The sequence below is a fragment of the Acomys russatus genome, chromosome 29, assembly GCF_903995435.1.
Source record: "Acomys russatus chromosome 29, mAcoRus1.1, whole genome shotgun sequence".
NCBI classification, from domain to species: Eukaryota; Metazoa; Chordata; class Mammalia; order Rodentia; family Muridae; genus Acomys; species Acomys russatus.
Genome location: NC_067165.1, coordinates 41,092,369 through 41,106,422, shown reverse-complemented (window position 1 = coordinate 41,106,422; position 14,054 = coordinate 41,092,369). Strand labels below are relative to the sequence as shown.

Below are 14,054 nucleotides of genomic sequence, written 5' to 3'. Positions count from 1 at the left end.
GCTCACTGACTGAGAGGCCAGCGCTCTCTAGTGCCCGGATGACCTTGAGCCTAGCACCCTGCAGCCTTCCCACACTAGCTTCCTTCATATTTCCTGCATCCACTTTATTCATGGACCCTAGAGCTCCTGTTTCCAGTGGCTGAGGCTTACTGGCCTTCACCCGTTTTTGTTGGTGTCTCATCCTGTTAGATTACGTATCCAGGAGCCTCTGCGTTCCCTGTTACCCTGTTGATCGCTGGAGCCTGTCTTCAGACTTTGCTTCTGGAGTCCAAGGAGGGTTTGGGTTTTTTTTTAAATGTATGTATACCGTGTGTGTATGTGTGTGTGTGTGTGTGTGTGTTTTGTTGTTGTTGTGTGCATGTATGTACATGTGTGTGGAGGATGGCATCAGGTGTCTTCCTAATCCTTCACCTGATGTACTGAGAAAGGGTCTTTCATTAAATTCTCCAGTTTAGTTTATCTAGCCAGCTTCCTCTGCAGAGAGCCCATCCCCACCCCCAGGTGCTCTGGGATAGGAAGTGGGCTGCCATACACACCCAGCTTCTGTGTGGGCTCTGAGGATCGGAACTCTGGGCCTCACACTTGTGGAGGCAGGCCCTCTACTCACGGAGCCATCTTCCAGCCCTCCGCGCATGAGTGAGAGCCAAGAGTGCAAGTGTTCTACACCCCACCCCCACCCCGGACTCCCCCATCCCCTCCCCCCTACCCTGCCCCATCCAAGTCTGGACAGCAACAGGTGGGGAAAGTATTGTCAGCCGCCACCTCCTCCTCCTCTTGCTCCTCCTCCTCCTCCTCCTCTTGCTCCTCCTCCTCCTCTTGCTCCTCCTCCTCCTCTTCCTCCTCACTGGAGGTGTAGACAGATGCAGTGAGGTCTCCCCTCTAGTCCCACGTGCAGGGAGCAAGGCATGGACTTAGGCTGTAGCCAGGAGACTCACTGGTGAAGCATGGTCTTCTAACAGAGCACTGGATCACCTGCGAGTTAGCCCAGAACCACGCGTGGATTAGTGGATGAGCCTCGCAGAACCACGTGTGGGTTGGTGGATGAGCCTCACAGAACCACATGTGGGTTAGTGGATGAGCCTCACAGAACCATGTGTGGGTTGGTGGATGAGCCTCACAGAACCACGTGTGGATTAGTGGATGAGCCTCGCAGAACCATGTGTGGGTTGGTGGATGAGCATCACAGAACCATGTATGACTTAATGGATGAGCCTCGCCCCTTCCGTGTCCCTCTGATTCCAGGACCCAGCGAGGGCCCTGTAAAAGCCTTGTTGATGGCTGCAGTCCAGACGAGGTTAGGGCCCGAGGAGGAAGTTGCTGAGGCCTCTGAGCTATAGAGCTTGGCTAAGTATGTATGCCAGTCCTGAGAAGAACTGCCGTCTACATCAGCGTTCCTTCCCTTGGGCCGCTTGGCGGGGGGTGACTGTGCTGGCAAGGGAAGTCCTGGCTTGCGCTCTTCCTCTGCCTGTGCTGTGGTCTGCATCCTGTGCAGGGGAGCAAGAGCAATGCGCTTCCCTTCACTCTGACCAAGGAGGTGTCACTGAGTTGGGGCTCACTCCAGGATCCACGCTGCCGCCTGGGCCTTCTGACCGTGAACCGCCAATTAGGAGCCCAACGAGCATCCCCTGTGTCTCACACAGACCCAGCACACCGAGTGCAGTTTCCGGGCCCTAAGCCCACCTCTGCCTCTCCACACAGATCATGGGATGGATAGCCCCTTTTGTTCATGACGACACAGCCCCCAGGGACGGGAACATTTCATTCTGCGCCAAGGTTCCGAGCTGCTGAGGCACATTGGTGTATCTAGTTGTGTGTTCCTTTTTAATCTCCCCCCCCCCCCCCCCCCGCTACTGCGCTCCAGCTCGCTAACTCTGCTATTTTTCTTTCCACCCATTAGGAAACACTGAGTGCTTCACAACCTTTGGAGATCGGCTAGGAACCTTCCTTAGGGGTTGCTGCTGAGCCTGATTAGAGCTGTTGGAGTCAGTGTCCCAAGATTGATGAGTTTGCCTTGGGAGTCAGGGAAAAGGTGAAATCAAAGGCCAACATGGGTCAGAAGGTCACGGGAGGCATCAAGACTGTGGACATGCGGGACGCCACCTACCGACCTCTCAAGCAGGAGCTCCAGGGCCTGGACTACTGCAAGCCCACCCGGCTGGACCTCCTGCTGGACATGCCCCCCGTGCCCCACGACGTCCAGCTGCTCCACTCCTGGAACAATAACGACCGTTCGCTCAATGTCTTCGTGAAGGAAGATGACAAGTTGACCTTTCACCGGCATCCGGTGGCCCAGAGCACAGACGCTATCAGGGCCAAAGTCGGGTACACACGTGGACTGCACGTGTGGCAGATCACGTGGGCCATGAGGCAGCGGGGCACGCATGCCGTGGTGGGGGTAGCCACGGCGGATGCCCCTTTGCACTCTGTTGGGTACACAACCCTCGTAGGGAATAACTCTGAGTCCTGGGGCTGGGACCTGGGGCGTAACCGGCTCTACCATGACGGCAAGAACCAGCCAAGTAGAACATACCCAGCCTTTCTAGAGCCAGACGAGACATTCATCGTCCCTGACTCCTTCCTTGTGGCCCTGGACATGGACGACGGGACTTTGAGTTTCATTGTGGACGGACAGTACATGGGAGTGGCTTTCCGGGGGCTCAAGGGCAAAAAGTTGTACCCCGTCGTGAGTGCCGTCTGGGGCCACTGTGAGATCCGCATGCGCTACTTGAACGGACTTGATCGTAAGTGTCCCCTGCTTTGTCTAAAACAGGTGTTTGTCGTGCCCCCCCCAACCTCCAGCCCCGCCCCCATATCCCTATGGTCTCTGCCTAGTTTATGTAGTTGTCGGTCTTTAAAAACGTCTCAAAGTAGGTAGCCCGGTGTCTGTAGATCCTCACGGGCCGCTTTTGACCTGTATCTGGTTAAGTGAGGAGGTCTGTCTAGAGCCTGCTGGAATACCTGGTAGCGCTTCACGAGTAAATGGATGATTGCACGGGTGGGTGACTGGATGGTGGATGGAGAGGTCAGGTGACTGGATGAACAGGTGATGGAGTGATGAACAAATGCTTTTTGTTATTCTCTGGTTGACGTGCTTCCAGCCTTCAACTGTCACTGACCGTATTCTAGAACAGGAGCTAGTGTCACCGAGTCGAGCTGTGCAGTCTTAGGGATGCCCTGGCCTCCTAGATAGGTGAAAACCCAGGACCTTTTCCAAGAATGACCCAGCTTCTGAGTCCCTCCCTCCCACCGCAAGACTCTCCTTTGCACCACAGTCTTGAAAAAGATTTGCTTCGTTTTGGAGCTGGGACACTGTGGAGTCAGCGGGGACTTCTCTGTCTGTCCTTTGGGGAAAGGGTGTGGCCCTTTTCTGTGTTGAAGTGTCTTGTATGCATCAGTACTGTGCTGGTGGCAGGTGCAGGCCTGTGGCTTTCCAGTATGGGTGAGACCGTATATCGTGTTAGCAGGAGTCCTAGTGTCCCAGAACCGTCCACCCCCATACCGGGCCTTCTCCCTGGGAGCTCATCTCCTACAAGGGTATCTCCTATGGTCTGTCTCTTCCATCTCCACAAGGGGATGACCCAGAAAGTGCCAACCACCATGGCTGTTTTAGGAACAGGCTTGGCCTGGCACTCCAAATCCCAGCCCCAACCTGTGTTTCGTGATAGACGTGTCCCTTGCTCATGTCAGGAACACAGCCCTTGACTCTCCCACCATCACTGACCCTGCAAGACTCCCTGTCTGCCTCGCTCCTCTCTCAGACTGGTCTTTGGGCAACCCTGGGATGTTCAGAGTAGCCAGACACCTGTGAGCTGACTCCCATCTTCTCAGGAGCCCCTCCCCTTCTTCTTTGCATGTTCTACCGAGGCTTTGCCTGGACGACGGCAGGGAGCCAGTCACTGGGTGGGGCCATCTGCAGCGCAGAATCATCTGCCTGCCTCTATCTGTCCCCGTGCAGTCTAACACAAAGAGTATGGCACTCCTGGCAGAGGCGGCCCAGCGTGCACCTAGAATGGAACCTCCTCCCCAAGGAAGCCATTTCAGACCTGGACCAGGGAACTAGCTGAGCAAGTTCCGTAGGTCTGTCTCCCTCAGTGACAGAAACAAGTGACAAGTCCACAACCGCCTTTGCAGGGACGGCCAGAGATTGGGACTCCTGAGTGCAGGTGTCTGGGGTTTAGGTTCAAAGGGAACCCTGGCTCCGGGCCTGCCTCCCTCCTTCCTCCTTCCTTCGAGGCGTGGTCAGTGCCCCAGGGAGCTTATGCTCTTTCATTGCAGACTGACAGATGGGAGGATTGCCAAGGCTACTGTCGTCTTCCAGACATCAGATCTGAGCTCCATGAAAATTGTCTAGTCTTGTCATTTGGGAGTAGGCTTGCCAGTATTTCCATTATCCCTGAGAGTTTGCATGGCTTCCATGTATCCCAGATCCTGTACTCTTAGCAGTTAAGAGGGGGCCTGGGGTGTGTTTGCTCTTGGCAAGTCATGTGTAACTCACGTGGCATTTCCACCAATGCCACTCTAGAGGCCTAGACCGTGTCCTCTGAACAGTTGGTACTCTACTTAGCTCTGCGTCAAGTGGAGGGTTACACACCGTGCTAGTTACTTTTCTCATTGCTGGGACAAAATACCTGATGAATCCAACAGGAGGAAGGAAAGGGTTTGTTTCGTCTCACAGTTTGAGGGTGCACAGTCCAGTGTGGCGGGGGAAGGTATGAGGCAGCCAGTCATAGTATATCCACAGTTAGGAAGCAGAGAAAGATGAATGCTTGCTTTTTCCTTCCTCTTCAATCGAGAACTCCAGGCCTACTGGAAAATTCTAAAGAAGTTTGGGCAGGAGTGTGAGAATGTTGGAAACTGATCTCACCTAGGCAGCCTGTCATGGCAGCTGGGATCCAGATGGACTCAGAAATGTCACAGCAAGATGCTTCTTGGGCAGTGATACACACTCTGGGCTTTCTCCGGCTTAACTGAGTTGCCAGGCAATGCCAAGACCCATGGCTTCTCATCTTCCCTAGTCCTGGCTGTATAAGGCTGACTTTGGAAGATGCAGATGGGAGCGTGGATGTGCTGAGCAGGACACCTGGGGTGGTATGTTCTCATTGGCTGCAGAGGGAGAGGAGGGAGAGTTGGCATGTGTTAGAGCCATCACCTGCTTAACACCGATACCTCAGTGCATTGTTGAGGGGCCACTCAGGCCATACACGGATCCCTCAGCTGATGGTAGATAACAGTGGTCCCCATGACAGTCTGTCCAGGTAAGAGATGGCTGGGCCTGAGGCAAGGCAAAAGTTGTAGAGGTGGCAGAGGCAGCCAGATCCTGGAACACACAGCTCAGTAGATTGTGTTTAAGAAATGGGAAAGGATATCCAGTGTATGACTCCAGGTGTTTGGTCTAAGCAGGTTGAAGGTCATGGTTGAAATCAGAAAGATGGGAAAGCTGGAGAGAGGAACATGTCGAGGCAGAAGTTAGTCCAGGTGGACCTATGAGCTACCTGAAACACAGGGTTCGTCCGTGTACAGATGACATGGAAAGTGGTGACTATTGGCTGCGGGTGTTGCTTATGGGTAGCAGACTTGCCTGGTATATACAAGGTCCCAGGATTCATCCCTAGCCCACCAAAATCGACAACAAACGGAGCACCCAGAGGCATGGAGAGAGCCAGGTGAGGGCTGAGGTTAGACGCTGTTAGGAGCAAGAGGCCCTGGAGAATACGCTAGGTGTCCAGAGCGTCCCAAGAGATGGTATTGGGTACCAAGGGAAGAAAGAGTTTCAGGAAAGACAAAGTAATGACAGATCAAGAATGCTGACGGCTGCCTTGGCAACCAGAAGGTTGTAAGTGACCTTGCCAGGAGCCATTCGGGTGGAGCAGGCTTAAACCCTGATGCCTGACTTGGGGGGGGGGGATGCTATACTCATTTCCTGGGGCTGCTGGAACAGATTGCCCCAAACCAGGCATTTAAAACAACAGAAATCTATTCTGTCGCAGTTCAGGAGGCCAGATGTCTGAGACCGAGCTGTCAGCAGGGTCAGACCTCGCGGAGGCTCGGGGGAGAATCTGTTCCCTGCGGCCAGGAAGTCCTGGCGGCTGTTGTGTAGTGTTTAGTTTGTAGCTATTCATTCTCTGCCTCTATCCACCCCTGGCTAGTTCTTAGTGTGAGTATCTGTCCCCTCCTCCTGCGTTGCTCCCCAGCTGTCCCACCACAGTGATGGCTTCTCAGTGCTCCCTCATCAGTGCGGTGGGGAGACTGGTCACCCTACCCCTGCCAGGACTTCCTTCAGGGAGTGCCACACCACGAAGGAGCAGCAAGACCCTCTCTCAGAAACACTGGCCTCATGAGGATGGTAGAGTCTCAGAGTCTGGAGGACAGAGGCCAAGAGCACCTGTGTCGCTTAGAAAGATTCCATTTGTCCTTGCCTGGGGACAAGGACAAGGCACCAAGCTTCCACAGCTCTTCTTGTGAGAACTGCTTAGTACAAAGAATGAGCACAATGGCTACTTCCACTCAGAACAATCTAGAATGTTCCCGTGAGGATTTTCACTGCCAGCTGCTTGTAGGAGTGAGCACCAGCTCAGCCTCAGGTGCCGTGGGGGTAAACAGCATGGATGTCACTGAACTAGAGTCCCCTCCTGGTGTGACTGTGTCATTGATCATTTGTCATGGACTGGAACACAGCACTTGCCTTTTTAAAAAAATTTCCACTTGTACTACGAATGATTTTACACGTATGTGAGTGCATGTGTGTGGGTACATATGTGTGGGTGCCCGTGTGTGGGTGCATATGCAAGTCCAAGGTTCATGTCAAGAATCATCCTCAAAGCCGGGCATGGTGGCACACACCTTTAATCCCAGCACTCGGGAGGCAGAGGCAGGTGGATCGCTGTGAGTTCAAGTCCAGCTACAAAGCGAGTCTAGGATAGCCAAAGCTACACAGAGAGACCCTGTCTTGAAAAAACTCTTCCCCTTAGTCATTGAGGCAGGTTTCTCAATCAAACTCAGAGCTCGCTGATGTGGCTAGTCCTGCTAGCCAGCTTGACTGGGGAACCCGTCTCTATCTTCCAAGGCTGGAATTACAGGCAGATTGCTGTGCCCATTTGGCATTTACTGGGTTCTGAGAATCCAGATCTGGTCCTCACATTTGCACAGATGCTCTAACTGCTAGCGAGCCCTTGGGCTCCTGAAGCCTCACTTGGGGCAGATGTTTTTCAGAGCGCCACAGATATGTCTGTGGGGGCTCTGGAGCTGTGCAGAGCTTCCTAGTGGCCTAGGAAACTGTTCCTCTTAGAAATGCATTAGTCGGCCTGTGGCCTCTCCCAGGTCCTCAACCTTTTGCTCCTGGAAACAGTGTCTGGTTAACTTCCTGGTGTCCTTGCTGAGCATTCAGCTCCATCTTCTCTGTCACTCACATAAAAATCAGTGACCACCTCGGCCTCCTGTGATGAGCAAAAGTTGCCAGAGGCTCCAGCCAGCAGCTGTTCCAACCAGCTCAGTGGAACGTTGGTGGACACTTGGATGGGGCAGAGAGCAAGCCTGTAGCTCTTGGCCAGAAGTGCTTTCTTGAGTCCTGGTACTGACCAAGTGAAATTGGGACAGTGGACATTGCTTTAGTCCGTACACTCTCAGCTCTGCCCAGGGTCTGAGAAGCAGGCCGACCACAGCGCTGTGTACCGTTGCTTCTCCCTGTGTGAGGTGGGGAAAGATGACCTGTTTGTTCTTGTTCAGAGTGCCTGATTCGCTCTGGTTACATTGTTTTTCTGGTTTCTCTCTCTCTCTCTCTCTCTCTCTCTCTCTCTCTCTCTCTCTTAAATATTTATTTAATTTTTAATTTGTGTACATTGGTGTGAGAGTGTCAGATCTTAGAGTTACAGACAGTTGTGAGCTGCCATGTGGGTGCTGGGAATTGAACCCCGGGTCCTTTGGAAGAGCAGGCAGTGCTCTTAACCACTGAGCCATCTCTCCAGCCCCACATTGTCAACTCTTAATGCAATAATGCAGCCATTAGCTGCCCCTCCTGTCGCTGGTCCTAGGAGGCCTGACAGTCCATGACCATTCCCCATAGCACCCAGCCTTCCACATGGGCCAATGAGGGAGGCACTTAACCCTTCAGAGTCCTTGACCCTTGTGCTCCTGATGTCTCTTTCCCCATCTGCAGGTTAGGGCAGCAGTCCCCTCCCCAACAGGTCCACAAGCTTCCCCTACCATGGTGGTGGTGGTAGCGGTGGCTGCAGTGCCTGTCCTGAAACACAGGAGCTTGGAGCAGGGACTCGCTCGGTCTGAGTCCTGTGGTCTGGAAACTTTCTTCACAAGGCTATCTGTGAGGTGGCCTGACATTCAGTGCCAAGGGTCCATGGTGGGAATACTTTCTGGCTTAGTGGGGCACTTGAGCCATGATAGATGGCTCCCGGTGCTGCCTCAGCAGCCCTTGAGGAAGGCCGTCTACCTCCCAGGAGGGGCTGAGACACATCCTCCTGGAATAGCACTCAGGCAGCCTCAGGCCCTTTGCCCCGTGATGCCAGATGGTAGGAGTTCCCAGGCAGTGAGAAGGAAACACAGGGTTCCCCGCTCTGCCATGAAGAAGGGCCACCTCACAACTACCAGGTCCTGGCTGAAGGCTGCAGTTAAGCCTTCTGGTTTCAGGGTCTAGATGTACTTGGATAGATGGAACCCCTTTAGTTTTTTCCCCTGTCTGTCCCGCCCCACCCCCCCGCCAGGCTCTCAGTGATCACACTGGGTTGTCCAGGAAAAGCTTTATTTCAAGGCTTCCATTAAAAACCATTACTACTTTGGGTCCCTCTCCTGAAAAGCTAAAGCTGCAGCTTTCCTTCAGGTTAGAGTTCAGGAAATACCGAACATTTATTCTTTTCTAAAAATTGTAATTGATTTAGTGTGAGTGTGTGTGTGTGTGTGTGTGTGTGTGTGTGTGTGTGTGTGTGTGTGGTGTATATGTCTGAGTGTTGGCACAGCCATGCCACCGGATCAAACACAGGTCATCGAGTTTGTGCCACAAGCACCAAGCCACACACACACCAAGCCATCCCATGAGCTCAGGTTTATCCTGTGGGGTGGGGTGTAAGTGTGGGTGGGTATGTATGTACATATATGTGGAGGTCAGAGGTCAGCTTCAGGCGTCATTCCTGAGACCAGACCTCTTTCTCTGGGACCTGGAACTCCCCACTATGGCTATACTACTTAGCTAGTGAGCCCCAAGGGATCCTCCTCGCTCTGCCTCCCCAGAGCTGAGATTACAAGCAAGTGCTACCGCGCCTGGCTGTTTTCATGTCCTCCTGGGAACTAGGCTCAGGTCCTCCCTCCTGCATGGCAGACACCTTATAGACTGGGCCACCTCCCAGTTTGTTCTTTTTCAGTGCAACTGGTATAAGATTGAGCTTAGGCACCGTTCTAATTCACCCATTGACACACCCAGTATAACCTCATTACCATCAGCATCTGAACCCTCTCCTACCCCAAGGGGTCCTGCACCCATCTGCAGGCTCCATGTTCCAGGCATAGAACGCAATCTCCCATCATTTCTATTAGTTTGTTTATTATTTGGTGGTGGGGTTTGACCCCAGGGCCTTGCACATGCTGAGTACATGCTGAGCACCATGCTCTACCACTGGGCTGTGTCTCCAGCCTTTAAAGGGTTGTTTTTTTTTTTGTTTTTTTGTTTTTTTTTTTACTGTTTTGAGGCACACTGGTTAATACAGAAGACTTTAACAGCAGAACGAATGCACTTTAGCGTTAGGGAAATGGACCAGTCAGTAAAATGCTTGCAAGAATGAAGACCTGTTGACCATGTCCCCTGGAGGGGGAGACCTGGTGGCACTCAGAGGAAGGACAGCAGGTTACCAAGAAGAGACTTGATACCCTATGAGCATATACAGGGGGAGGTAATCCCCCTCAGGGACAGTCATAGGGGAGGGGAATAATGGGAAAATGGGAGGGAGGGAAGAATGGGAGGATACAAGGGATGGGATAAACATTGAGATGTAGCAAAAATAAATTAATTTTAAAAATTAAAAAAAAAAAAAAAAAAAAAGAACGAAGACCTGAGTTAGATCCCCCCAGTACACATGTAAAAAAAAAGCCAGGTGTGATGCCTGCACTTTGCAGGCCCAGCATTAGGGACACAGAGAAGTAGGCACATAGCTGAGGCTCTCCAGGCAGCCCGGCCCACATGTGAGTTCCAGGCCAATGACCTTGTCTGAGAACAAACAACAATATGGTGAACAGTTTTTCCTGAGGAATGTCAGCTAAGGATGTCCTTTAGCCCCCACATTCACACACATGCATGTGTTGCCTCCCACCATGTGCATCTGTACACACATGAACATGGACACACAAAATAACAAGCACACATTTTTTAAAAAAGATTTTTAAAAAATGTTCTGGACGTTTTTACTTTCTTTTTTCTTTCTCACAATGGACATTCCACGTCAAGGGGTGGGTGTGGTCCAAGCCACAGTCCATTGATTTGTGCTCTTTCTAGCACCAGGATCCAGGGAGCATTGAACCGTTCCACAGTGGCCCACCCTTGGTATGTTCCAAAGCTGAAACAATTTTCAGATTCCTAAGCACTCTGGCATTGCCAGCCGGCCAGCGCCGCCTCTGCAGGACACGGGCCTGGACTCTCAGGTGACAGAACAGAGCCTTGGAGTCCCAGGGGTGAAGGCACTCTCTAATCTAGATGCCCAAAACAACTCAGCCATGAGTTCCTCTGGCTGGGGACATCTTGGTGGTGTTTGGGATAGTGCAGGGAGGTGGCCCTGAGTGTCCTTGGAGTTCCAGCAGCAGCTAGGCTGGCATTTCCATTTTTCCTGTCAGCCAATAGACCTGGGTTTCCTCCAGCTCTTGGTCACCGTGGCCTCAGACACCGATCACCAGGCTATGGGGCCAGCTGACTGGCAACAGTGCATTAGCTTTGTCGCCCGTTACATATGACTCTAGGCTAGCATTTCTTTCTTTTCTTAAGAAGGTTTACTTCTTCATTTGTTCTATGTCACACGTGCACGTGCTTACACACTCAAGCGCGTGCATGTGAGGATCAGATGGAACAACTTGTAGGTGTCGGCTCTCTCCTTCCACTGTGTGAGTCCTACACAGATAGACCTCAGGTCATCAAGGTTGGCAAGAGGCGCCTTTACCTGCTGAGCCAACCCCAGGCCAGCTCTCCTGTCTCGGGTAGTACAATATGGCAGCTCAGAACGTTGGCTATCAGCCTCTACTCCAGCCTGCTGGGCACCTTTTCTGTTGCTCATCGTCCTCTCCTACAAAATGTAGGCAAGCACAGTACCTCACACACAGGCTCTCGAAAGTAGAAGTGAGGTGGCACACCTGCCCTCCATGGCCTGCTCTGTGTCTAGAATCGGGGAGTGCCAGAGAGTTGACTCTCACTTACCCTAGAGCCCCTCACAGGGAAGGTACCATTTGTCCGGACAGGCCAGAGCGGGCCCCCACAGGGAGACCAGGAACAGCGCCTTCAGGTCCCAGCCACATGTCTTCTGGCAGGCCGAGCCTAGGCAGGTTCTCTAGATTCTGTTTCTCAGTTCCCTTTTCTGTAAAGATAATGAAGACAGCAGTGGCCTCCGTGTCACGACTGATCGCTGTCAGCAGACAGCCTCTGAACCTATCTAGCCTGATGTGCCTTCTCCGCAGTGGTCTCCACAATTCAGAATTTAAAATCACGTTTGTTAATGGCCTGCCTGTTAAAAATCCACTCAATACGGTGCTGACTCCACACTCGTCGTAAGCGGTGTCTGTCTGTTCTAGAACCTTCCTGAGCTGTGCTAAGGTTCTCCTCTCTTTCCTGGTTTTCCCAGCTGAGCCCCTGCCACTCATGGACCTGTGCCGGCGTTCAGTGCGCCTAGCGCTCGGAAAGGAGCGCCTGGGTGCCATCCCTGCTCTGCCGCTACCTGCCTCCCTCAAGGCCTACCTCCTCTACCAGTGACCCACGTCCCAGGACCGCCATACGACAGCCACCTGGTGCCAACTCACTGAGCCGTCGGGGGTCCACCAACCCCTGTGTCTGGGATGGATGCCCACCCTCAGCCATGGGCAGACGTGTCCTCTCATCCTACCAGCTGCCTCCGCTGGGTGGACCGATGCCAACGGACTTCTCCCTTCCCAGCACTGGCTGAAGCAACAACATCCAGGCCCTTCCCTGAACCACCTGCAGAGAATAAACTATGAAAGCCTCTCTCAGGCGCCTGTCTCCTCTCAGGTGGAATGGGTTGCTCCCCAGTTCCCTGCGGAGAGTCTACAGCCAGCTGGGGGTCCGGGAGGTGAGGCTAATGGGAGATGCCAGGGCTGAAGGGCAGATTCCAAAAAGCAGGAATGGCCGGACCAGGCCATGCAGATGAAGCTCAGGACATCCCATACCATGGACGCTGAGACAAACCCCAGGTTGGGCCTCCCTTGGGCCAATGAGCGCCAGCTTCCATGCCAGCTGCCGGTGCTCCGTGCCCTGTATTTATTCTTTAAACATTAACAAAAGGCCATTTATTTATTCCACGTAGAAAGGAAACTTTCTTGGGCCACATCCCTTGGTGTGTTCTGTTGCCTTCCCACCACCTGCCATCCCCCCCCCCCCCCGATTGTGTGTGCCACACCTGCCCTTCTCCCGGGACATGCGAGCTGGTGTGCACACATACAAGTGTGTTGTTGTGTGCATCCCCTGACCAGTTTCTAAGGAGCTCTGCACCGGGCAGCAGAACAGGAGAATTAGAGGGCTGTGTAAGTCCCCATGTCCCCAGGGAGCTGCTTTACCTTGGGCAGTCACCCATCATTGTACCTGTTTGGGTCGCTCGTCTTCCACGAGCTGTGAACTTTGCACCTGATTTTTCTGGTATTTCCCACTGGCATCCTCAGAAGCTCCAAGCCTGGAGGATCATCAGGACAAACGGATGAACGGGGTCTCCAGCCCCTGGGGACACCATAGGCAAGACAGGGTTAGAGAGACCGAGAGCAGAGTGGAGCATCATGAAAAGCCTGTGCCCTCCTGGCCCCCCCTCAGGCTCAAGACCCCACCACACACACCCTCAAGCCACAGAAGTGGGGTATAGGACAGCCCCCAGGAGATGAATGCCTGCCCCGAGCAGCGCCCTCACGGAGCATCACAGCGCCTGCTCCTGCTCTCTCACCGTTCTCTTCCACTTTAAAATCAACTCCCTAAATTGGGTATGTAGCCCAGTTGGTAAAGTGGTTGCCTGGCATGCAGGAAGCTCAGGCTCCATCCACCACCACCCCACCCCCAACACCAAGGAAAATCAGGCATGGTGTGAAACACCTGTGATCCCGGAACTCAGGGGGCGGAGCTAGGAGGACTGGAGTTCAGTGACACACTGTGTCTGTAGCCACCCTGGGCTGTATTAAACCTTGTCCTTAAAAAAAAAAAAAAAAAAAAAAAAGAAATCAACTCTCATCCAGTCTGAGTTCTGTTCATTTCTGCACAGGTACAATAGATGACTTTATTTGTTGAAAATGTTTAATATATTTACATATATATTTGTAAGAATCATTTTAAGCAGCTGCTGTAGGGTACCTTTTTTTTTTTTTTTTTTTAATCTTCCAATGGAGTATAATTTTTAAAGCACAAAATTGGTGCCAAGACTAGATAAAGAATGTAAATTATTCCCTTTCTATTTTGAGGTTTGTTTGGGTTTTTTTTTTCCCCCCCCCCGTTTGGGGCCTTGTCAGACTGTAAATTTTTACTTGTTCTGATTTTGGAGTGGATCATATTCAGTTGTACAGATCCCAGCTTGTCATCTTGATCCAGCTGTACCCCCGTGGGTGCTGGTGAAGTGCCAGGCTCTCCTGCATCCCTCATATTCCATCACCCCATCAGCATCAAGCCCCGTGGCATGTATAGTTTTGAAACCCCATAACCCCGTTCTGTTCTATTTTATGATGACTCATAACAGCAACCTAATAAAGAAAAGTTTGTTAAAATATGAAACCATGAGTCCTTTGTGTCTCGGGGGGAGGGGCCACAGCCAAGCCCTCTACCATCCTGCCAGTGATACTGCCTACTGTGTTACTTTCTACTCCTTGGCCTG

General features: G+C 52.4%; 1 protein-coding gene across 5 annotated transcripts in view; it reads left to right on the top strand.

Moving 5' to 3' along the window:
• The window catches only part of Spsb1 (splA/ryanodine receptor domain and SOCS box containing 1), a 61,306-nt gene extending 48,766 nt beyond the window's left edge, over positions 1-12,540 (top strand). For all 5 annotated transcript variants that reach the window (XM_051172176.1, XM_051172177.1, XM_051172180.1 and 2 more), the window contains exons 2-3: positions 1,898-2,741; positions 11,820-12,540. In XM_051172176.1, the coding sequence (XP_051028133.1) occupies positions 2,048-2,741; positions 11,820-11,947 (822 nt within the window). In that variant the 5' untranslated portion in view covers positions 1,898-2,047 and the 3' untranslated portion in view covers positions 11,948-12,540. The remainder of the gene's footprint in view (positions 1-1,897; positions 2,742-11,819) is intronic.
• The last annotated feature ends 1,514 nt before the right edge of the window (positions 12,541-14,054 follow it).